The sequence below is a fragment of the Mesoplodon bidens genome, assembly GCF_964165515.1.
Source record: "Mesoplodon bidens genome assembly, chromosome: 6".
Taxonomy (NCBI): domain Eukaryota; kingdom Metazoa; phylum Chordata; class Mammalia; order Artiodactyla; family Ziphiidae; genus Mesoplodon; species Mesoplodon bidens.
Window position 1 is genome coordinate 108,699,757 of NC_138162.1, and position 25,163 is coordinate 108,724,919.

General features: G+C 44.7%; 1 protein-coding gene across 1 annotated transcript in view; it reads right to left on the reverse strand.

Moving 5' to 3' along the window:
• The window catches only part of NUGGC (nuclear GTPase, germinal center associated), a 48,173-nt gene extending 23,279 nt beyond the window's left edge, over positions 1 to 24,894 (reverse strand). Inside the window, exons 1-10 of the mRNA XM_081237601.1 lie at positions 24,814 to 24,894; positions 18,232 to 18,319; positions 14,395 to 14,499; positions 13,677 to 13,785; positions 12,433 to 12,655; positions 11,738 to 11,968; positions 8,779 to 8,988; positions 3,534 to 3,709; positions 2,108 to 2,126; positions 1,737 to 1,826 (exon numbers count right to left, since the gene is read on the reverse strand). Of these exons, the coding sequence (XP_081093727.1) occupies positions 1,737 to 1,826; positions 2,108 to 2,126; positions 3,534 to 3,709; positions 8,779 to 8,988; positions 11,738 to 11,968; positions 12,433 to 12,655; positions 13,677 to 13,785; positions 14,395 to 14,499; positions 18,232 to 18,274 (1,206 nt within the window). The 5' untranslated portion in view covers positions 18,275 to 18,319; positions 24,814 to 24,894. The remainder of the gene's footprint in view (positions 1 to 1,736; positions 1,827 to 2,107; positions 2,127 to 3,533; positions 3,710 to 8,778; positions 8,989 to 11,737; positions 11,969 to 12,432; positions 12,656 to 13,676; positions 13,786 to 14,394; positions 14,500 to 18,231; positions 18,320 to 24,813) is intronic.
• Positions 24,895 to 25,163: the final 269 nt, after the last annotated feature.

The following is a 25,163-nucleotide window of genomic DNA, read 5'->3' on the forward strand; positions in this document are numbered from 1 at the left end:
GCCACCAGGGAAGTCCTATCACTTTTTTTTTTTTTAACACCACCTAGATTACAGAAAAAGCCTCCCAGCTGGTCTTTCTACATCCCATCTTTACCAGCCCCTCTCCCCACCATCCATTCTCCATATTCCTGAGAAAATCACCTTTCTAAGATGCATAATATTTCCATATTGAAATCAATAAGTGTAGTCCCAGGAGCCTGAAATTTTTCTTAATTTTCTTTTTTATAATTAAAAAAATAAGCATAGACATCTCTATGAGTGGCTACCCTATAATCAACTTCTGACTCATATTTTCTATGATCAAAATTAAATTTGCTCCAAATGAAGGTCTGCAGTACAGATAAAGGTCTCACAATAATTCAAACTGAAAAGAAGTGGTTGGAGAATGAAGGTGTTACCTAGCCATCAGAGGTGTAGGTGTGCAGACCTAAAAGAACTTGTGCCATAAGAATCAAAACCAGTCACCCTGCAAGCTGATGTATTGTTGCCCAGACCCTATCTTGTACATACCAATTTGCCACATATTTTAGCAATAAATATAATTGTAAATTGTGTATTGAGGTATTTTATGTTTCTGCTTCCAGAAACAATATAATTAGGTCCTCATAAAATGCATATTTCTTTAATGCCAAGAAGAACAATTAGAGAGAATAAGAACAGCTTTACTGAGTTATTGCCTCATTAAAATCAACATTCAAGAATTGCTCGGTACGGTAGAAGACTTTGGCTTGAGTATGAGGTCTGATTATTCTGAATTAGAAACAAAAGCCCTGAAATTTCCAATTCCACATTGTACGCCAGCCATTTTCTGCATCAATATAATTGAAGTCAAAATACAGAAAGCAATTAAACATAGAACTGGACCTAAGGCCATGTGTTTTTACTGTTAAATCCAACACTGGAGATTTAGTTTCAGCAAAACCATCCCTTCTATCACATTATACTAACTGTGATATAACACTTAAGTTGTTTTGTTTACATTTTATCTTCAAGTTGGTTTCAGTTTTATAGTTGCATAAGACTATTACAGGAAGGGGTTTTATGTTTGTACCTATTTTAGTGACAGCATAATAAAAATAGTTTAAGAAACAGCAAGATTCCCACAGAACAATTACCCAAGCTTGAAAAATAGAGCTCAGGGCTTTTCTCCCAACACTCCTGCATATGCCCCTTGCTGAGCTATTCAAAACTACTTGCCTATAATTCACCAAGCGTGGCAGTTTTTTTCAACCATGTTCTTCCTTCTGTATCAAACATATTTTCTCCAACTTCTTCACCTCGCTCAAGACTACCGGTTCTTTAAAATTCTGCTGAAGAGGCTGAGAAGTTTTCCCTGAATTTCTCCTCAACACCGCCTCCCCCAGCGGCCCGCGTGACTGGGGCACCCTTCCTCTGTGTTCCCCCAGCCCTGCTGCATCCCTCTAGCCAAGCACACTTCAACCTGCACTGTGATCCTTGATTTTATCTGCACGTAGTTCTCAGTAGACCATATGCTCATTCAATCCTTCCAACAATCACAGGCAGTAGACATTATTATTCCCCCATTTTACAGATGAGAAAATGGAAGCTCAGAGAGGTACGGTAATTTGCCTAAGGTCACAAAGTAATGAATCAGCAGGACTAAGTTGTCTACTCCAAAGCTTCTGCCCTTGCTACCGCACAAGACCAAATAGGTGTTTCTCAAAATCTGAGTGGTTGAAAAGTAGAAAAATGCATAGGAGAATCTGTTAACTTACCTTTAGTTTTTCCTTGAGAACTTTATTCCTTTGTAGCTTTATCATTTCATTTCTTTCTAAAACAGCCTCTCGCTGACTTTGAATAGCTTGCTGGATTGTGAAAAGAAAGGAAAGCATGGCAAAGAGTCTAGGGTTATCAAGAGTGGTAAAGGGATGAGATGCACATTTTGGGGGCAGCTCTTCCTCTGCCCAGACAAATGTGCATGTGTTCGAATCATACAATACTAACCATAAAAAGTATTATTTAAGAATAACGAGTCCAAACTCGTCAAGATGTTTACATTAAATGTGTGTAACTTTTTATCTATGAATTATATCTCAATTGAGCTTTAAAGAAGAAAGCAAAGAAAAAATAACTAGTCCATACTTACACTTCCCACTTTTCTTTCCCTGAAATGAGAAATGTAACAATTATTTATCTCATGATGTGTCGCAGCAGTCTTGACTTTCCCTGAAAGCAGCATAGACTGTCATGCCTTTATGCCTCTCCCTAAGCTCTTTCTTCAGTCCAGAGGCTCTGACCCACCTCCAGTGTCCATCTGAAAAAAGTGTCTTAATTTCTCAACATTTTGTCATCAGTGGAATTTTCTGTGACCTCACCACCTGGCTCAGTCAAAACGCAGCCCTCACTCTCCGAGGTCCCGTGGTACTTTACTTGTCACTCTCATATAACCTTTCATCCTCTTTTAAGACAGTGACCTCAGCGACTAAGCAAGATGCCTCTCTGAATCTGCTGCCCCTACCACAGTGTTCAATAAACATTTAATAAATTCAGCTGTATTAAATTCAGCTGTTCAGTTTTAGAGCTGGCATTGGAAAGGGAGCACTTGAAATACTATTCTGTGGTAGGGAGTGGGGTGAATGGAATTGCAGGGCAAAAAAATGATGGAGCTGAAATTCCAACTTAGAGCATGAAAGCAAGAAGTTGGGGGAAAAGTCTTAGTCTGTTTCTTCACTGAGGAATTTTTCTCTGCTTAGTTAGTTCCTGGAGACAGTAGACTCAAGTGGGGGGGATACGGCAGAGGGGACAGGTGGAGAAGCTTTTGTTAGAGCAGAGAAACACTAGCAAGGGTAGAGCCCATGACCATATGTCCCATGTCCCCAGAACAGACCAATGTACACCTGCCGATCCTCTGTAAAGATTAATAACAACCCCTTACACTTTCAGAGTGTCCCAACATGGAAGATAAGTTCCAGTCCTCCTAGTTACAAGGGGAACAGACATGTGCATGGAAATCAACATATATTAACATCTATTAAGCTCTAAAATGCTTACCCTTCATTATTTTTTGTTAGAGTATGACTCTAAGAATGCTTTTACTTTGGGCAAAGTTCTGAAACTTTGAGAACCTTGCTCCATATGGGTTTAAAATCTCAGGAGGAGACAAATCTGAAACAGAATCTTGACACTTCAAAGCGGTACCGGGCCAGACGGTGTTATAGGAAGTGCCCACTAGCTGTGGGGCGTCTACACTTCCCATATCTGGGCGGACGGGCAGGTCCACCACTCTGTAAAATGCCAGGAGCTGCTCTTTGCATCTCAGACACCCGAGTGGCGCCCCTGGAGCTGTGTAGAGCACAGCCTGTCGGGCGTTAAGCAGCTGCTCTGGAAGATTCCCAAGACAACCTACCCAAGGGTCCTGATGTCCCAGGAAATCACCCCGACTTCTCTTTTATCCCCAGTGGTCACTTCCCTGAGTCCGCAATGCCCATGACTCAAAGCTCTGTTGTTACCGTAATTACGGCAGTCAGGACCCATGGAGAAAAGCCCGCATCCCTGTAAGCCCAGCACCATACCTTAGATATTCCGGCAGGTGGAGCTTGTCGGTCTTGGTGACCACCAGGGCCATGTCCCTGCAGAACCCCCTTTGGCAGGCTTTGATGGTCTCGTTCAGAAGGTCTTCATGGGCTCTCCCTCCAGAAACTCTTTCAATGTCGGTGATCAGCCAGATCACTGAGCATTTATCAATGGTCTGTGAAACACGACCACAGCATGTTTAAGAGCATAAATGGTGCCTCGGTTGTAGAGCGTGTGCTTCCTTAATGTACCATGTCTGTCTCGATGCTGTGCCCTGACTCTCTCTCCAACCCCACCTCTCATCCCTCCCCACCACAGTCTTTTTTTTTTTTTTTTTTTTTTTGCCGTACGCGGGCCTCTCACTGTTGTGGCCTCTCCCATTGCGGAGCACAGGCTCCGGACACGCAGGCTCAGCGGCCATGGCTCACCGGCCCAGCCGCTCCGTGGCATGTGGGATCTTCCCGGGCCGGGGTACAAACCGGTGTCCCCTGCATCGGCAGGTGGACTCCCAACCACTGCGCCACCAGGGAAGTCCCCCACCACATTCTTTTAGGCACCAGCCATACGAGCTTCTTACACTTCCTGGGATGTAAATTGCTCATCTGTCTCTTGGGGCCTTTGCCCTTGCCGTGACCTCTGCTTGACCTCCATTTGCCATCTGAGACTGCCAAGGGCCACCTGAGGCTCGGTTGGCCACCTCCACCTCTGCATCCCACAGCACCTGGACTTACCTGCCACAGTACTTCTCAGGCAGAACTATTGTACACGGTCGGCACTCTATACCCCTCTCCCCCTCTTCACCCAGACTGTGAGGTACCGGATGGGAAGGGGCTGCACCTTTCAGCTTGGAATCCACATCACCTCAAGCACAGTACTTGGCCCATAGTAGAGGCTTCAGAGATGTTTGGGGCAGTAGTCATTGATAGAATTCAAGAAATCAGACCTCCAGTTCCAGATCCATCACGGGCTTGATTTACCTCAGCTGTCCTCTAGGGAAAATTATTGTTCTTCCAGAGCTAGTCCTGGTCATGATCTACCCCAAAGCTGTCACCACAGGGCATCATTTTGACGTCTGGCTGCCCCTGCATATTCAGCATGCTACCACCAGGTGGCAGCAGGGAGCCAGAAACCGTGTGATTCAAGTTGCAAAGGCCAATGAACCTGAAACTGCAACCTACTCATTGATCACATATGTATTGCTTTAGCTAATATGCAGCTTTCATGTGACAAGCAATAGTGTGTTGCCTTGTGACATTTCTCTGACTGTATTGTTTCACTCATCTTATCTCGCCATATAAATGAAAAGCTGGTCCAACGCCAGGACTGAGTTTGTTTATGGTTCCTCAGAACAGCACTTCATACAAAAAGCTGTGACAAGTTTGCGGATTGCTAATTAAATCATTATTGGCTTTATACTAATGGTTCTTAACTAGTGGAGATTCTATACCCCAGACGCCGCTTGGCAATGTCTGGAGACACTTTTAGCCGTTTTGACTTGAGGGGACACTAGTGTGGGTAAAGGCCACGGAGGCTGCTAAACAGCCTGCAATGCCCAGGTCGGGCCCCTACAACAAAGAATTCGCTGGACCCAAAATGTCAAAAGAGCTGAGTCTGAGAAAGCTTGATCTAGAGCAGGGGGTTTCAAACATGTTTTTAATGGTGGAGCCTTTTTCAAATGAAATCTTAGGAAGAATTCCAATTGCCAAACTTGTTTTTTAAAAATAGAACTGCTATAGTTGAATTGGGGGTGGAGGGATTGGAGTCCCCACCTGCTCTGTGTCCCGCACCCTCTGCCCATGAACCTCTTGGCTTCACGGATCATTGTTATGAAAGCATCCATCTCGAGTCAAACAAACTTCATTGTTTTATAAAGAAGGTACATAACAGGCCCCGAGAGGCAAAGGATCAGCTTAAGGCCACACAATTATGGGTCCTGAACTTCCTCCCCTACATGGATGGACTCAAGTTCAGGCAGGAAAATAAAACCAATCACTCCCTCCCACTTCCCAAATTATAACCAATTTAGGGATGCTTCAGATTATTCCATCAGGCTGTGGAAGATGAAGCTCTTCCTCTAGGGCAGGGCCTCTTTCACTTTTATATTCCCCTGGTCCTGGTAAACTACAGGTGCTTAATAAATGTCTATTAAAAGAGAAGAGAACTGCAATCATAAAGGTTTCAGTGGTTAAAGTTCAGGCCCTACACAAAGCTCCCGACTGCCAGGATCTGGTAAAATTAGAGTCACAGAAAACACCAGAGAAAAGCCAATCTATAAGACAAGAGCCACTGGATTTGGGAGTGGGTAGGATGGCCCCCTGCCATCACCGCCCTCCTCCCTTCCCACAATGAGAATGGGCCTGCAAGAGGTCAGGTGACTCAGGCAGCATGGGGACATCTGAGCGCTTCATGGTTCTAGTGTAGGGAAGGTACTGCTGGGCAGCTGGGGAGGTGGGGGAGAGGCATCGTGTTCTGTTCTCCCTGGAAGGAGGGGAGTCTTTAGTAACTTCTCAGGAGAGGATATCACAAAACCACAAGCACGGAGGGGAACTGCGACCAAGCGGAGCAGGCTGGGAGCCGTCACTTCGCTTCAGCCCCACCTCCTCAGAGCTCCTCTGTTCTGAGCGGCCTCTGATAAGCTGTCCAGTGTATCTGAACTGGCAGCAGCCATGGCTCCATCCTGTGAGAGAGGCCGGCCACCTCCTCAGGCTGTCGCTCCCTGGGACTGGCCTGGAACTAGAGGAGGTTGGCAATTCCACTCCAAGAGCTGAAACCCTGCAGAAACAAAGGCTCTCCCGGCCAGGCCTGAGCAGACCACCAAGGGTGAAGGATGCTGGGACTGCCTCCACCTTGAAGAACTGTTAGGGGATGTCCTGGGGGGTGAGAGACAGAGCCTCAGCTGGGAAGGCAGGAACCTGCTCTCTGGTTCAAATTCTGCCACTCAGTAGCTGTGTGGTCTTGGGCAAATGACTTCCCATCTCTGAGCCTCCATTTCCTTATCTGTAAAATCAGGGCACAGGCTGATTATCTGTAAGCTGTCATCCTGATCTTTACTGGAAACCACAGTCACAAAGCTCCCCCGCCGGCCCACAGTCATTCATTTAGTGCAAATCTGCTGAATTTAAAGTCTACCTATAACAGAGAAGCAGTGGGCCCGCAGTGAGTTTCTCGGCGGCCACTGCACTGATCGTGACTCACAGATACTGGCCCTCCTTCCCAGTCCCTTCTGGCTCTGGTCCTGTGCCCCGTGTTCCCTCCCACCCTGCGCTCCTGAGCTCCTTCTAAGACGCCCTTTCTTTCTCTCTCACTCACCCGAATCCCTCCTGTCCCTCGAACTTCCCCAGGAAGCATGGTATTAAAGCCCACCCCACCTTTCCCAGGCTTGGCTTCCGCGCCTCTCTCCATGCTTCCCCCACGCCCTCAGCCCTCTGGGCTCCGCCAGTGCTGCTCTCCGGCCTGAAACGGTGCTCAGGGTCCCACTCCCACCTGCCTCCTCTACCTGGTGGAGGCTGAGCATCTGTGTCCACTCTGAAGCCTCACCCGCCTCCCAAAGGAAGTCATCACCTTGTGCTTTCATTTTTAAGTAATGGGCTTTGTTCATTAGTGTATTTCATTCCCTTCTGGACTATGAGCCTTCCAAGGGCAAGGACTTTGTCTCTGTCTATCCAGAGCCTATTATAAAATTGAGTAGATGCTCAGTGGCTGTTTGTTGAAGGAATGAGCTCTCTGGTGGGAGGTGATTTTGATTTTTGAGAGCTCATAGCTCCCTGTGCTTCTCTTACATCATTTTCTGCCACGTATTTGCTCATCTGCCTGTTTCATTTCTCCTAGTAGACTCTAAGCCCCTTGAGGGAAGGCTCTGCTTCGCATTAACATTGTTTTATTTTGTTTTCATCTTTTTAGTTTTAAAGATAATACATGTTCAGGCAAAATATGCAAACAATACAGAGGTGTCTGTAGTAAAGAGCGGTAGGAAACACAGAAACTGCTGTTAACAGTTGGGTATGTATCTTACCAGAAGGCAGGATCTGACTTTTGCTCTGCATTTGCAAACATTACACACACACACGCGCTTCTTAACATAAAAGGTCATGTTCTGTATCTGTTCATTCACTCTTCATTTTGTGTTGTTTATCATGTAGGATATAGTAGAGGTTGACAGCAGAGAGGCTCTTGAGCCTTCTTGCATGGGTTACTAGCTATAAAATTAGCTCAGCTAGCATTATTATTATTATTAGCTATAATCTTTGCATCCTCAGGGCTTAGCACATAGTCTTACATGTTGTATGTGTTTGATGAACAGAAAGCAAATTAGCAAAGAGATAAATTCTTAAAAATCCCCCAGCCTCAAATCACTAGGTGCAGCTCAAACTGCCCTAGTGCTTAACTCTCTGGCTGAAGACACATCTGGGGGCGGGGTGCCCCGATCAGCTTATGCTCCATTTGCTGAGAATTGAACTCCTACCTACTTTCATCTCAACGACCCCCTTCAGGCACACCTGACTACACTAGGGATGGATACTTAATCCAGAGAGAGTTGATCCTTAGCTGGGCGGTAATTGATCAGATTTTCCTTCTGAGGAGTTTGAACTAAAAGACATAGAGACTATAGTCAGACAGTGACAGGCACAGGAACAGCAGTGTCATTCAGAGACGCAGCTAAGGTGGTCCTGTTCCACAACGTGGACGCTAATGGCTAAGGGAGAAGCAGGACTCTGCAGACAGATGCACAAAGAGAAACAGGGTCACAAGAGACCAGGCAGAGGATGAGCAAGAAAATAGCGGCTTCCAGCCTGATACATGGTCCTGGGGCCTGGCTGTGTCTCGTGAGGTCCTTTGATAGCCTTTTGATTAACCCTTCTTGACTTGGGATTTGCTTTAGTGAGTTTCTCTTCCCTACAACCAAACACAGGAGCAGCCTCCTGGTTCCTTGGTGCGTGGCTATTGGCTTCTCTGCTTTGTACCCAAATCTGGGCCTCCCTCTCCTGCTCCATCCTGTTTCCTCTGCTCACTCTTGGACAACTTTATGGCTGGCCCTTTTCGTCTGTCACATACTCATGATTCCTCCCTCCCCAATTTCTCTGGCCAACCATATCCTGCCATTGCCCAGAGGCTTAGAACGTGGAAGAATTTAACTCCGATGAGCTCATAAAATCCTGTAAGTGGGAAGCAGAGCATTCTTTGCTGCTTTAGAAAGGGTGCTGGAGCTGAGGGGAGAGGGAGCAAAGCCACATGAAAGAGGATCACCTTTCTCCACATCTCGTCCCTCTTGCTGTTGAAGTCGCCTGTGCCTGGAATGTCCACCAGCACAACCCCTTCTGGAATCAGCTCCGATCTGGGAAGAGTCACTTCCACCAGTTTGATCAAGGGCCAGATTTGTGTCTCAGCTGATCCTTCATCCCAGCCTCTCCTCTGAGTCCGGATGTAGGGGTCCAGCTTGAGAGACAGCTCTCCTGCCTGAGGAAGAGGGACAGGTCACACACACCAGACAGTCTCCCAGCACGTCCACCCTGAATGGGCTGTGACTCAGGTTCATCGAAGGTCCACTGAGAAATGTGAAAAGCAGCACCTGGGCAACAGGCACCAGGAGACCTCAGCTCCAGCCTGGAAGGGTCTAGACTCAGAAGCAGAAAGGACGCTGGAGATCAGGAAGTTCAAGCTCCTTAACTGACAGATGCAGAAAACAAAGTCAGTTAGAACGGGGCTTCAGGAAAGTTATAGCTTCACCAGATAATGAGTGTATCTTCTAAATTCCATTCCAGTTCTAAAATTAATGGAAGTCATATGCAATATTCTAAATGTGAGAGAGAGAGAGAGGATTCTTCCCACATGGTTAACGTGAAATGTTCATTACCAGAAAGCCCTGACTGTGGAAAATGGATAGTGAGATGGTGACCATATTTTCCAGATTGAAAACTGAAGTTGATCTTCAAAAAGATTTTAAACATTTATCTTCCAAGTGCCAAAAAATATATTGACACATAGGCATTTCCAGGATGTTTTAATGATGGTGGGTGAGATGGGGAATCACTCTCAGCCTATTGTTTTTCACGAAACATATCTTGGTACAAGGACATCTTCATGCCAGCAACTGTGTATGGCAGCAAATCTCTATGGGATACTTCAGGGGACAGAAGATTTGGGATGCACGGTGGTCACTGTTAATAAATATCTACAGAGTGGGCCTGAAAGAAAGATAAAGTAAATTCTTAAGAGAGTTGAGATTAAGTCAGAGGATTTGTTGCAATCTGATTTAATTGCAGGGTAGGGAGTAAGAGCTTTCATCAATTCTAATCAAATCACAAGAAATTGTGAAAGAGGAAATGATAAAATTTCTTTAAGATATTTTCATTAGGGCTTCCCTGGTGGTGCAGTGGTAGAGAGTCCACCTGCCGATGCAGGGGACACGGGTTCGTGCCCCGGTCCGGGAGGATCCCACATGCCGCGGAGCGGCTGGGCCCGTGAGCCATGGCCGCTGAGCCTGCGCGTCCGGAGCCTGTGCTCCGCAACGGGAGAGGCCACAACAGTGAGAGGCCCGCGTACCGCAAAAAAAAAAAAAAAAAAGATATTTTGATTAAAAAATAAAGGAGATACAAAAAGAGCAACATAAAAGAAAAAGCATGGGCTTTCTATAAGAAGAGGGCTCCACTCAATAAACTGGTGGAGGCGAGTCATTCTGGGAGGGAAACTCAGATTCCCTCACCCCAGCCTACAATCCCTGGCCCAAACTCTGAATTTGTGCCCTCATTCATAGGGATGTTAATTCTGTTCCTCATGTTTCAATGGGTAAATTCGTAACACCGGGAAGGGATATTTCTAAATACAGAGTAGTGAAGAAATGAATATTATATTGATACCTTGGTGTAAGTTATGTGTATTCAGATAAAGTAACCAGTTTTATCATCATTATGTTTCTTTGGACATGCTCGGTCTATGTTTTAGATATTAGGAGCATAATGAGTTTTAACTATAATAGCCATTTAAATATAAGAAATGGCTACTACATTTGTTCCATTTTCTAGATATATAAGAGCTAAATGCCTTGAAAGGTTTAACTCATTTGACTTCTAAGTATGCCTGGTCAAGTATTTCAATTTTTTTGAAAGAATCAAATATATTAAATTTGAACTATAAAAAGACATGTTGATCAATTATGTAAGTAGCAGTAACTTTTAAAGGAGGCTTTTCTATGGTAAACTTAGGAGATAATTGAACATTAAATTTTAGAACAAGTGTAAGTAATTGTTCTTGTTTTATACAAAAATTGCCAGATTTACAAACAGAATAACAATATACTAAAGGTGAATTTTAAGATGCAAGAAACACCAGGTTTTTAAATGTACAACATTAATAAATTACATATTAGTTGCCCGTGTATTCTGGTTTAATTTAAAATCGAATTTTAATTTAAATAAAATGAATATTGATCATAAAAATGAAGAGGGCATTGTTCTACTAGGTGCACATCCAGTATCCATCCTGCCCTTCACTGGCACCAGCAGCATCCTGACTATTTGTTTATTTGGGAAGGCAGTGGATTGAGATTGGTCTCAGCCAATCTTGGCAAGTCTGCTTCTTGTTTTTTCTAAACTCTCCTTCAGCTCAGAAAGGCCATGTGACTCAGTTATGAACAAGAAAGTCTACATGGAAATTTGTTGGGTGTGTTTCTAGGAAAGCTTTTACTTCCCAGTGAAAGAGGAGATGTGGTTGGTGCCACCTTTTTATCTATTTCTCCCTTCCATGAAGCTAGCTGTGAAGTCCAGCACTTCAGTAGCAATTTTGTTACAATGAGGCAACAGATGTGGAAGGTCGGTGGAACCAGAGGGATGCGGCCATGGTTGAGCCACTGAACCAACCCACAGACCCAACTGCCCCCAGACTCCTTATGTGAGAAAACGAATAAATCCCTATTTGTTTAAGCCATTAAAAATTGGGCTTATTTTTTTAATTATTTGCCACCAAATCATCCTTAATTAATCTTCAAGTAACTGTAAATAGTCTTTCCTGTGAATAAAAACTCCCCATTCAGACACTAAAAATTCCCATTTGACAGCCATAAATAATGAAAAACCACTTTCTCATGGATACTTCTGATTTTGGTATCAACTTATTTCCAATAAGAACACTGTGCCTTGTGCAAATCCCCTAAATGGATTCAACTGTTATCCTTGAGACTCATGAAAAAATAAAGACATCCTGAACCCACCTCTTCCGCCTTGAGGGTGATGACTCTGGAGGTGGGGATCTTTCCTTTGGGCTTTGCCCTTAGTAACTCCTCATAGCTCTTCCTTTCCACCCCGTTTCCATAAACCATTTGTAGCTTCCACATGGCTTCCTCCACTGCATCACCCCTGTCCCAGGCATCCTCTTCTTCTCTGCCCAGCTCCTCAGGCCTGTGCAGGAGTTTCGTCAAATTCTTCAGCTCCTCCTTCCACTCCTGCCAAGGCAGAGTGGGGGGCCAAAGCCCCCCAGGACACAGATACAGAAGACACTGACAAAGAGAGAAATCCATCGTCCCTGTGGAGGGCAGGGGGCTGCACACCCAGGAAATCTAAAATCACCTAATCCCGTCAGGGATCATCTAATCCAACCCCCTTGTTTTGTCCATGAGGAAACAGGAACCCAAAGAGGGAAACGTCCTGCCCAAAGTCCCATAGAGAGCTGAGACAGGACCCACTAGAACCCCCATCTTGTTCTGTTGGACTTTCTCATTCTGTACTGTGTTCTTTTCGTTTAACGAAGACGTGAGCTCTATTTACAAGGAGCATAATGTTAGTCTCTGAGAGAGGGCAGGAAGGAAAGAAGAGGAAGAAGGAAGAAAGAGAAGGAAGAAGGAAGGAAAGGAGGGAGAGAGGGAGGATAACAGGGAGGGAGGGAGGGAGGGAGGAAGGCAACACTTACCTGGTCTGAGAGTAGGTGGATTTTGGCTTCATACTGCTCACAGCAGCCTGAGCTCACTTGAACAATACATGATGTACATATACTTTCTCCAGACACTGGCAGAAACATGGCTTGCTGGATGATGGCATTGATCAGGGAGCTCTTCCCAGCCCCAGTGTTTCCAAATAATCCGATGTAGATTGGGTCCAATGATGGTTTTTCAATCAAGGCAAGAAGCCTGTTTCTAGATCAATTTAAAAATGCCCATTGTCACGGTCATCGAAGCATAGTAGGGAGATCATCAGAGCAGAACACAAAGCAACTGAGTTCTAATCCTGGGCAAGTCACCGCATCTTTCTGAATCTCTGTTCTCTCCCTGGTCAAAGGGGAATATTCATCCCTGTTTACTATACAGAGTTGTCATGAGGATCAAACGAGATTATGCAAAAATACGTGGTAATGATAATTCTACACAGACTCTGCAATGTCTATATAGGTGTGAGGTCTCCTTGTTTGTGTTCCATGGAAATGACATAGTCTTGATCTTAGAAATAAAGTTTATGCAGAGGTGAAGTGTTATTAGGAGCAACATTAAGAGTCTTACTGGGGGCTTCCCTTCCCTGGTGGCGCAGTGGTTGAGAGTCCGCCTGCCGATGCAGGGGACACGGGTTCGTGCCCCGGCCCGGGAAGATCCCACATGCCGCGGAGCGGCTGGGCCCGTGAGCCATGGCCGCTGAACCTGCGCATCCAGAGCCTGTGCTCTGCAACGGGAGAGGCCACAACAGTGAGAGGCCCCCGTACTGCTCTTACTGGGCAAGAGATGAAGCCTTGACACCACTCAAGTCCTTCTAGTCAGCTGGGCACAGGCCACTGAGGGCACAGGCTCAGAGTTCCACAGCCTGGGCTGGATTCCAGGCCCTTTCACTTACCAACCGTGTGACCTTGGTCAATGTCTTGGCCTCTCAGAGCCTCAATTTCTGCAAAATGGGGGTGATAGTAATGGCTCCTACTTTATAGGGGGTATTGGGACAATTAAATGGAATTTGATATATATAAAGTATCTAGCAAATCGCCTAGCAGCAGTGACAGCTCAATGAATGGTAACTATCAGACATAACAATAATGGCTCATAGCCACAGAACTTGTTGGCTTTCTTTGCTCAGTTTTTAATTGAAAATTCCCTTTCATTGTTGGAGAAAAGCACCTACCACCACCTAAGGAAATACATCCAAGTAAGACCTGATGGTAGCTGATGTCAGACTCACATGAGGTACTTGACACCATTAGGGATGTTGTCATCCAGGAATACAGACTGAATGAGTTTCTGGTAAGTGTTGCTCAAAACCCTTCTGGTCCGTGACTCCAGTTTTTCATCTGGAATCAATAGAGATGTATTAGCCGGGATGTACCTGGCAGGGATCAAGTACTTGGTCTCCACAAGAGGAATCTGCTCAATATTACAGAGAAAGGAGAAAAAAAAAAGAAATGAAAAGCCAATTAAACAAGAGAACAAGTTATCTGACATAAGGGATAATAGCTTGTGGGAGAGCAATCATTGATCATGAGCGCATCCCATGAAGCCAGCCTGCTCTGAGGCTCAGTGTAACAGAAGTCAGCATATGCTTCACCATGGGCTGTAGCCCTTCTAGATTCTTCTCTCCTGTGGTCATAAAAAGAAAAAAAAAAAAGCAAGGACATCATATAAATACCCACGAAAGAACCAAAACAACCATTTTCATTCACAGTTCTAATCAAGAAGAGATTATTTTTGTAACAAGCCTCCTATCAAGATTCTGAGAGATGAACTGTCATATTACATTATCTCTGCAGAGACTAGGAGGCCTCCTTTTTTGGATCGGGATCATTCGGAGATGTTCCATCCTGCTCTGAATGTAACCTTCTCTTCCTTTGAGCATGTTAACACATTTGGAAAAGAACAGAGCCACATTAAAACAAGTGGCACAGCCCTTTCATGGCACTCACATTCCTTAAGGGCACTTTGTTCCGCAGAGGGAAACGCTCGGAACCGCTGGTCTCGATCTGACCGTCTTCTTTTTTTCATTGGTTCTTTAAAGAAATCATCATCAACTAGAGATAAACAGAGGTTATATAAAATTATAGGTCTTGGGGGCATAGTATACAGTTGACCTTTAAACTATATGCAGATTTTTTGACTTTGAAACAGGGTGGGTGCTCTAATCCCTGCGTTGTTCAGGGGTCACTGTGTTTGCCTGACCTCTATCGATACACAAACCCAAAGAGTCTAGGAGGACCCCTGCCAGCCCTGGATGTCTCTGAGCTCATTTTAGAAGCAGCCCTATTAGGCCATTCCTGATTCCCAGAGTCCCAGGACTCTGCATCTAGTTCCAAAACGCAGAGTCCAACGTAATTCCCCAGAAGATAAGTTGAAATGACGTGAAAAGTTCCTGTTTGGGAATCCTGAGAAGACAAAATGGCTCGATATTCTTCACCAAATGCCAAGAGTGTAAAGAGAAGCACAAGACGGCTCAGCGTGGGGTGGAGAAAGGTCCCTGGGAGATCTTTTCAAACAGGGAAATTGATTGGGAGCAGAATCAGAGGAAATAGCAGGCCACGTGACCACAGCAAATCTCTTCTTCTCCTAGAGCCTCAGTTTCTTCATCTGTAAAATGAGTCTGCTGACAAAAATATCAATATAAGTAATACAAGAGTTTTGGAGGGTGCCCTCTCACTGGACATCCTTCAGAGATTAAATTGGGGGGCTTTCCCCCCGCTTCCTCACTGAAAGACATTAGCAGCTGCTTCCTTACATGGGCAAGAAAAAAAAATTGCCAAGAAGAAAATCTCTGTAGTTCTGCAGAGATTTATTCACTTTAGTGGCTTCCATCAGTTATGAAGTGAAGAACTGGAAGGGTCCATAAACCTCAGGAAAGGGTGTAACCAAAACTGTGTGTTTGGGTGAATTTTAGACAACACCCCCCCTGGCAGGATTCACCTGGTTAGAAAGGGGCAGTAGGTGGATCTTTGGAGTCAAGATTGTTGGAAATGGTTCTAACCCAGTGCCCCTGGGGCTGGCGTGGGCCTTAGGAAACGGCCATGAGGTGACCTGGAAAAACAGGTGACCCCAAGAGTCATACTCTCTAAGCTCATAAAAGGGCGTGAGGCCTCCAAACCGAACATGACACAGGGTTCATATTTCTTCAAGAACCACAGAGAGGGAGTTTCGCTCAGGGACCCAGGGTGGCAACCTGAGCAGAAGGCCCAGCCTCTGCCACTGGCCTGCAGACGCGGGTCTCCCAGATAACTCAGGTGGCCTCGGCCTGGCATCTTCCAGCACAGATTCTGCTGTGTTCTGGAGCCAGTTTACACCCCACAGAGTACTGCAGCACAGGCTGAGCTGTCTGCCAAAGCCCGAATCTCTGCGCCCTCATGCTCACACAGTGACAAGGAGTTGAGAGAACTTGTCCTTAGACCCTCTCTCTCAGACATTCTAACTTTACAAGTGAGCTCCACTCAAAGAAGTTATCCTGGCTCAGTCTAAGGACTGCCTTAGAAACAACCAAGTGGTTGCTGGCTCAGTGGCTATGCCGGAGTGGAATGTGCAAAGAAGAAAGAAAAACATGCCACTAGTTAGGGAGTTTGGGATGGACATGTACCCACTGCTGTATTTAAAATGGACAACCAACAAGGACCTACTGTACAGCACAGAGAACTCTGCTCAATCTTACGTAACAACCTAAATGGGAAAAAAGAATTTGAAAAAGAATAGATACATGTATATGTATAACTGAATCACTGTGCTGTACCCCTGAAACTAACACAACATTGTTAATCAGCTATACTCCAATATAAAAAAGTTAAAAAAAAGTGGAGCCAGATAAGGTTTTCCAAAGTCCCCAGATTATTTGATTATAATATGCAAATATCAATAGCTAACTTTAATAATTTAGCTTAAGTAAGGGAATACACTGTAGGTTAAACTTTTGAACCTAGATATTGATAGTAGGGGGTGGGTGTGACAGAATCACAGGATTTTACACTGGAAAACCATGTAAAATATGTATGAATTGAGATGTAGAGTTCCAGAGAGATCACGTGACTTGTTATAACGGGCACAGAGCTAGCAAATGACAGAGCAAGAACAAAAAGCCAAGGATGTAAACTACAAGTCCAATGTTTTTGGATGCACAATTACAGTCTTAATACTTTAAATTGTTATACATTATGGTTTAATATTGTGGACAATGTTTATAACTTATTCTTCTATTTTATCCATGATCCCAGAGTGTGGAAAAGAAAAACATTTAGAGTTATAAATATGTCATGACTGAAGCTATCAAGTGAAATTCTAGAAAATCTGCCAATAAGTTTTAACAAAATAAAGCAAATAATTTTTAACCATTAAAAAAAAAAACAAAGCCAAACCAACATGCAATTTGGGCCCCTAGGCCAGCGGCCAGCGGCCAGCAGCCAGCTGAAGAACAATTTAGTACATGTTATTAACGGTGTCTTGGAATTCCAGTGTGTTTCCACCCTGCCTGTGGAAAGAAAGTAAAAGGATGGAGGGCCTTGATCTTGACTCTGTAACTCGGGAACTCTTTTGTGTAAGCAACGTTTGCACAGTATCTTAGCCACATGTACGAAAGAGTCTCAATACAGCCCATGTACCTTGGCCTTTATTTCAATTTTGTAAAGACTGGCAATTAATCTGATCAAAGTTTGGAAGCGTATTTCTCAACTAAAGCAAACGCTGAGAAGTCAGATAAAACAGCAAGGTTTTAAACTTTTTCTTCAACTTCTAAAATGAAAAACCACGTGGAAAGGAAAAAGTACTTCATCTGGGATCTAAACCACTTAAGGGTAGTGGTTTTACATAAACTGTAACCGGAATGAATTGGTGTGAACTGGCCACATTCATTCTTCCCTGTAATTGCTCAAGCGCTCCCTCGCCTTTTCCAGCATTTTACACTGATTTATTCGAAGAAAGAGCAGAGGGGTGTGAGTACCAGCGATCCAAAGAAGTCTACCTTAGCCTCTGCTGCTGTTGCTTCTTATTGCCACAAGGTGTCGCTTTTGACAACTGCTCTCAATACAGGCTCTGTGTTGATCCAGACCGTTGCCAGAACCTGCCGCAGATCTTCCCAGCAGAGCGCCCCACGCCTTCAGGGCTGACCTCAACCAAGGGGTCCCCAAAGTTGCAGTTCCTTCAGTTTTCATGCCCAGCCACGTTTCAGATGCTAGCACTAACCCCACGGACCCAGAAACACTGATCCCTTGCCCTTAAAGGAATTCATCCCCAGGAGTGAAGCAATTTTTCCTCTTCAATTCTCAAAACACAGAGGATGTGATACACCCTGCTTTCTGCCATAGGGGTTACTCCCCTGCATCTTCGAGGGAAGGTTCCCTCCTTGTCTCTGGGGGCCCTACACCCAGCCTTCTAGGAAGGGGGGCCACCCTCACGGACTCCAGTGTTGTTCACCCTACAGCTCTTCTTCTAAGGAAAGCACCTGCAGTGATTCCAGGGGCTCACCTTGCCCGTTCTGAGAGCGCTACCCTCAGAAAACCCAAGATGGTTTCCTGGAACCTTCTTTTAAAGGAGGGGGGAGCACAAATGTAATTGCTGGTCAGACAACTCACTGTACTATGAATGGGATATTTTAGTTGTTATTGAAATAATTGATGTTCATTCACTGTTAAAAATGTGTCGTGAGAAAGCAGCTTCTGAATAAAGAGCAAGGAACAATGACTATAGTTCAATACAGTCTCAGCTCATTTGCCCTTGATTATATAATGGTAAATAGTTCCCATTCATTTCATCAGGTGATATGGTAGGGATGTTACCTGGCTGTGGCTCCTGACCCACAAAATCTTCAGTTTCTGCCATTTCCTGTTGTGTAATCACCTGCTTTTGTCCACTTAGAGCATCAGCCTGAAAAAAAAATGCACACAAAGTACAAGGGTGGAGGTGGGAGGGGTAGACTGCAGAAATTGTAAATACAAAGCAAAAAACAAAGCAAAAAAGAATAACATGTAATTTTGCTTACGCTTTGTCACCCCAGGTAGACCCCAAGCTTCTAAAGGGTGGTGGCCATTCTAACTTATTTTCAAATCCATCACAACAGCTACTTCACTACACATTGGTTTAAATATGACAAAAATCCATGTTTGACTATTGGTTTTCAACAGTAGTTGTATTCGTAGAACTTTAAACTGAAAAGACCTGAGATCTTTAAGGCAACTCACTCTGAAAAGAGAATAAACCTCTAGTGACCAGACCCTTGAAGGTGAAGTTATATAGCTTTGCTGCTTTGGGAGACATCGGCGCCCCCATCAGGTAACCCTTGAACTCCTTTGCCAGGGATGTCGAGTCCCAGGAGGTCTCAGCAAGTGTCTGGGAGTTGGATGGAATATTTGATACTCCTGGGGCCCCCTGGAGTTGCCCTGAGTGGGGGAGGAGAGGTGCAACAACTAGGGTCTCTGGATCTTCCTCACCAGCCTACCCACCACTTCAGTCAGGAAGACACCCCTACTGGGGGCTACGAGCAGCTCTGCCTTATGGGGCATCTGCGGGTGGTGGGGTGGGCGGAGAGAAGGAGAAGCCCCTCCAAAAGCAGTGCCAGATCCAACCTGTCTCTAGTCCCGGGCACACAGGGTTGGGCACAGAGGGAGAAGTGGGTCCGTAAAGGCTCAGAACAGTGGGCCCTGCTCCCCTGGAGTTTCTTTGTCCCCACACGTTGAGGAGAATCTGAGGGAAACAAGTTGGGGGGCATCTGTGCTTCTTCTCCACTTCTGATGTTGCTATTTGGATCACTCAGCCGCGTAATTCAAAAGCAGAGAGTCACCAGCCCTTCTGAAATATGCAAAAGCCCACCTGACCTGTCAACCCCGACTAGACCCACAGGCCGTTAGTTGTGGAAACGGTGCCTCGTTTACATATTATCCCCAAACGAAAATCACCACTCATCCGTCGAAAGAGCCTCTTACTCTTAGTTTGGATCATGGGTATCAAACCAAACAAATGGTTTCTGTACTTGGTGGGTGTTTGTTGAATGTGGGGTGAACCGTACTACGTACAAGTTCCTGAGCCTTCACTAGAGCTCCGCGTCTCTCCATTCTTCATCTTGAGGCTCCCTCTCGGACCACCCCAAACTCCTTACGGTCCTCCGAGGCAGGGAATCCAAGAAGAAATGTGCTTCTGTGTAGGGTACCCTTCCCCTCTTCTTCCTGGTGAATTCCTATTCTTTCTTCAAGATCTTGTTTGAGTATTTCCTCTGTGCAACTGTGTCCCAATTCCCATTCATTCCCTTCTTGTGTCACCGCTGCTCCAAGGACATCTGTGCTATGATGCTTGCTATGCTTCCTTTATGTCTCTTCCTCTTTACTGAACCATGAGCTGTTTTAGGTCATGGCTGCATTGATTTCAACGCTGCATTTCTATCATGAAGTGCAATGACTGACAATAATGCTGAATGACTGAATGAATGAAATAGTGGTGGGAAGCTTTTTATGAGATTCTATAGCAAAGGATGTTTTAAAATCAAATTCATTTTGATAGGACTGCTCCATAGGAACTGAGAATGCTTAGCTTGAGGAAGGGAAGACACAGGCTAAGGCAGAAGACAGGGAGAGGACTTCATAGTGGTCTTCAAATACTTGACCTTAGAGCTGCATATAAAAGACGGACAATGCATGTTTTCAGTGGTCCCAAGCAGGGAGAACTAGATCCACTAGGTGTAAAGTATAAGAAAGCACATTTTTGATGAACATTCTCTGGTCGTCGGAGTTGTCCAAAATGGAATGTAACAAATTTTCTGCCCCAGAGGTGTCTAAACCTTTACTGGTAGAGCAACCTCATAATAGCATTGGACTAGATGGATTTTAAGGCTTCTTTAAATCCCAAGATGCTGTGTTCTTGCTTGAAATGGTCACCAGTAAAGCTGGTGGTGGGAGGGCTCTATGAGGTCACTAAAATTCATGAGAGTTTCCTGATTGGAAATGCTGAGTTAGAAATGATAAACCACATCAAAACCTAGGTGAGTTAGGAGGGAAAAATATGGTAAAGTCATCAACTTTAGATGAGGAACTGGGAATTGCCCCTCAGAAAGAGATCTGTTGTTCTCTGAAGACAGCAGCTCCATGAGCCATAGTCACACAAAATGCTAGGCATCATATCACAATGGGCACTGGAAACAAAACAACATGTGTGGTCCTCCCAGGGGACAGATCCACTGTAGACCTCCAGGCCAGCTTCTTCTGCTAGTCAAATGCCAGGAACAGATAGAGAAGCCGGATGAAGCCCCAAAGAACTAACAAGTTGATAAGTGTTACCACCATTTGAACACTGAGATTAGGGCCCTTCAATCCAAGACGGAAGAGGACTTGGAGTACAAGCAGACGTGTTCACCAAATTCTAGAATATGGGCAGTGGTTTGGGCTCCCCAGGGTCACAGGACTTTACTGATTAAATCAACAGTGCACAGTGGCCAGCAAGGGTTATTGGCATGTAACTGTCTGGGGTTAGATTGGGTTTAGCTGCTTGCAATGCAGACACCAAACCATGAGCCTCCCACTATAAAGCATCTATGGTACCAGTATAGGAGTAGTGTGTGACCCCTAACTGAAATTTGGAGAAACTGGAAATTATTTGAGTTGTGGTTGTGGTGAGTTCTGCTTCATTTATTCCTTCTGCCAATGTTCCAACACTAGCAGAAAGGGACCATTTGATTGATAAACGAAGACACTGGAAAATGGAAAGGGATCGTTTACTAAAAGGCTGAAGAGACAGAATGAAATAAATGCCAGGCACTTACAAAGGAAAACCTATAGACAAACATATCGATTAATAGGAGATAGTGTGGTATAGCCCCTCAGTCTATAGCCATTGAGTTAAACTAAATGATATGGTGGGAAGGACATTAAGCTGGAAATCAGGTGTGGCAGTTTCCAGTTCTGGCTTTGCCAAAATCAAAGGAGCCATAGGACTTGAGACCCATCATTGTACCACTCTGGGCCTTAGCTTTCCCATCTATAAATTGAACTAGTCCTCAAGGTGCGAATGTTCTCTGATTTAGTTGGGAGCCAAAAGGATTAAGTTCTTATTTTGAAATGTCATTTGCCATGGAAACCAAGACTGTACCGATAACGAGGGCTCCTGTGTCATCAAAAGCAGCACAGCTGAGATTATGGTCATTTCAGGTTCATTTTGCTGTGAAGAGCAAAAGACCCATAGTCCTTCCTCGAATTATGTTGGGCTCCACTTTCCACCAAAGAGAGGTAGCAACGATGGTATATTTTGTGAAAATTTGTTTCTGTAGAGAAGCAATTGAAAACGTCCAAATGTATTGCTCACACGGACGAGCTTTTTATGTGTGGTTTATTTCACTTGTATTTCAGCTGTGTGGTTAACAGTTAAGTTTTTCCCTTAGTACTTATTTGCATTCATGTGCACTGAGCCTAAGAATAGCATCTTTCAAATGAGACTCTCTGCATATTTATCTAGAAGTGGGAAGGTTGCACAGAACCAGTTTCCTGTCAAATACTTGTGACTATTGACACTTTTTCTTGCTTCTCTTGCTCTCCTTTCCTTCTGTTTGTGTTTGCTTACTGCCTTTTTTTCTTAAGAGAACATAACAGAGGCGACACAAATGCAATGGTCACTCCTATACTAGAACAGCTTCATGTAGTGGAATTAAATAATGTTCTTGAGCCCCTTCTACAGATTTGGACACTGAGGCCCAGAGAGGGGAAGGGACTTGTCCAAGGTAACATAGTGAGTCCAAGTTCCGTGTTCTCTTCATTCCACCAAGCAGCCTCTGAGTGGTACTATTTAAACAAAGTCTCCGGAGCTTAAGAGCAGGAGAATGAGGGAACAGTGCCCACAAATGAGGGGCCCCCTCTAATGCATGATGAAGGCATTCGGGGGAGTGAAGGCTGTTGAGTAGCAGGGAGAGTGGGAACTTGATAAAAATTGTGCTTAGGGACTCCAGCTGAAGCTACTGTCTGCGAATTCTTCAATGCCCTCAGAAGAAAACAAGCCAGACTGTGTGCGGGGTGTGTATGTGCGCACGCCCATGCGTACGTGTGTGGTGAGGTGTGGGACGAGTAGTACATTTCATTGCCTTCCGTCCGCGTCCGAGGCAAACTGCACGTATTTATTAAGAATGACAAGCGTCCAGGTTTCTTCTCCTCCTTTAGTCAGAATCTCATCCCACCTTCCCTTGCTTCCCATTAACCCCTCCCAACACGATTCTCATTTTCCTTTCATTTCTGTCCCCTACCCGCCATCCCAAGGTAACACTGATAGGAATAAATGAAAATGCTTCAATTAGCAAAGTGCCCTGAAGGGGCATTTTGATCATTAACATTGGTTTGTTCCCCACTTTTAACAAATGTGGGAAGTGCTCAGTGCTCAGTAAACACTGAATAAATATTTGTTGAATGAATGAAGCATGTCATTAATAATGGCAGGAATTATATTCATTCATTCAATAAATATCTGTTGAGTGTCGACTGTGTGCCAGGCACTGTTATAGGTGTTGGGGACACATCAGGGAAGAAAATGGGGAAGGTGTGCCCACACCCAGAGCTTATATTCCAGACTGGGAGTGGTGTCGTGGGAAGTACTCAGGTTTTGGAGTTAGAATGCCTGGATTTGGAGATTGCTCTGGTATTTCACTGTAACACTGAACAAATCACTTAATCTCTCTGAGCCTCAGTTTATCCACGTATAAAATGAGAATTAAAAATACTTATGTCTGAGGGGCTTCCCTGGTGGCTCAGTGGTTGAGAGTCCGCTTGCCGATGTAGGGAACGCGGGTTCGTGCCCCGGTCCGGGAAGATCCCACATGCTGCAGAGCGGCTGGGCCCGTGAGCCATGGCCGCTGAGTCTGTGCGTCCGGAGCCTGTGCTCCATCCACAATGGGAGAGGCCACAACAGTGAGAGGCCCACGTACTTCAAAAAAAAAAAAAAAAAAAACTTATGTCTGGAGTTCATTGCGGGGACTAAATGTGACCTTGCGTGCATAGTTGGTCTACAGACACTTATGCATCTGTACAAATGTTATTGTCTTTCAAAATATTTGGTGAAGACAGTTAAACACGAAATCAGTACTAATATTTACCAAGGCAAAGTCTATTTATTTTGGGGGGAACGGATGCCACCTTAATGATAAACTGACACCCCCATTCTTGTCCCCATTGACCAGTCACCTTGAAGGTTCTATGCACTTGGTAGAGTCTTGTCCCCTTCTCACAGGGAGGTAGCTGAAGAATGAAATAAGGGCAAGGAGGAGATTCTTAATAAAACGATGGAATGTTGATGACGTTTAGGATTGATCTCCTTTCTGTTTTTAAATCTTAAATACCTTTGGTGTTGGCAAAATTTCCTAGCCACTTTATTGGACATTGCACTGTTCTTCCAAACTAGGTACATTCCAAAGGAACAATTTAAACACATTAGCTTAGAGGCAAAAGTGAAACAAGGGCTTTCAAACCCCCAAAGGAAAAGAGTTCTGCTTTGAGCATTAATGCATCAGCAAATGTGTGCAACATTAGAAGCACAGCCATGGGAGGCAGATACAGTAGAGAAGGCATTGGGATGACATGCCTCCATCCTTCTCCCCCAAGCGAATAGGTCAGTAAAATAAGCAGATATTTTCATTACGTACTTTATCGGGTTCTAAGGAAATGAACTTGAATCCGCTCATATTGCTTCCTCAAACTTGCCAAAGTTAATGAGACTTTCAACTCTGTAATCTTCCTCCCTAAACCCATAACTCCAGTCTAATCCTGAGAAAAAAAGGACAACTCTCAAGAGAGGTGAGCCCTACAGAATGTCTGACCAGGACTCCTCAAAACTGTCAAGGTCATCAAACACAAGGTCACAGCCAAGAGGAGCCTAAGGAGACATGACAACTACATGTAATATGGTGTCTTGGATGGGATCCTAAAACAGAAAAAGGACATTAGGTAACAGCTAAGAAAGTCTGAATAAAGATAGCCTTTAGTTAATAATAATATTATAAATGTTGGTTCATTAATTATAATAAGTGCATCATACGAATGTAAGATAAGAGGGGAAACTGGTTGTGGGTTCTATGAGAACTCTCTACTATCGTCCTAATTCTTCTATAAATCTAAAGCTTTTTTTTTGGGGGGGGGCCTGGGGGGCGGTACCTGGGCCTCTCACTCTTGTGGCCCCTCCCGTCGCGGAGCACAGGCTCCGGACGCGCAGGCTCAGCGGCCGTGGCTCACGGGCCCAGCCGCTCCGCGGCATGTGGGATCCTCCCAGACCGGGGCACGAACCCACGTCCCCTGCATCGGCAGACGGACTCTCAACCACTGCGCCACCAGGGAAGCCCTAAAGCTATTTTTTTTTAATCGACCATAAGTTACAGCATAAATTGCATAAGAGAAACAACTTACCAGATGTCACTTTTTCTGCTTCAGCTCCAGGATTCCAAAAACAAGACAGTGGCAGCTTCTTTGCCTTGGTCTCGGTATGTGGAACCAGCCGGGATATAGAGCCCTTTGTAGCCACAGTCACAAAGCCACATTTACAAATAAGCAGAAGTGAAACTAATTTGTCATCAGAGGGCTATTTATGATGACTTCCTCCGTCAGAAATTGATTCATGCTATTTGCCTCTTTCATTTAAACTTAAATTGTATGTGAACTGGGGCTCTTATATAGTCTTTCTTCTCTGCCCTAACCCTACAGGTGAGTCATTTTTCCCTTCCAAATAGATTGCAGGATCCATCCTGCGGCATTCTTTC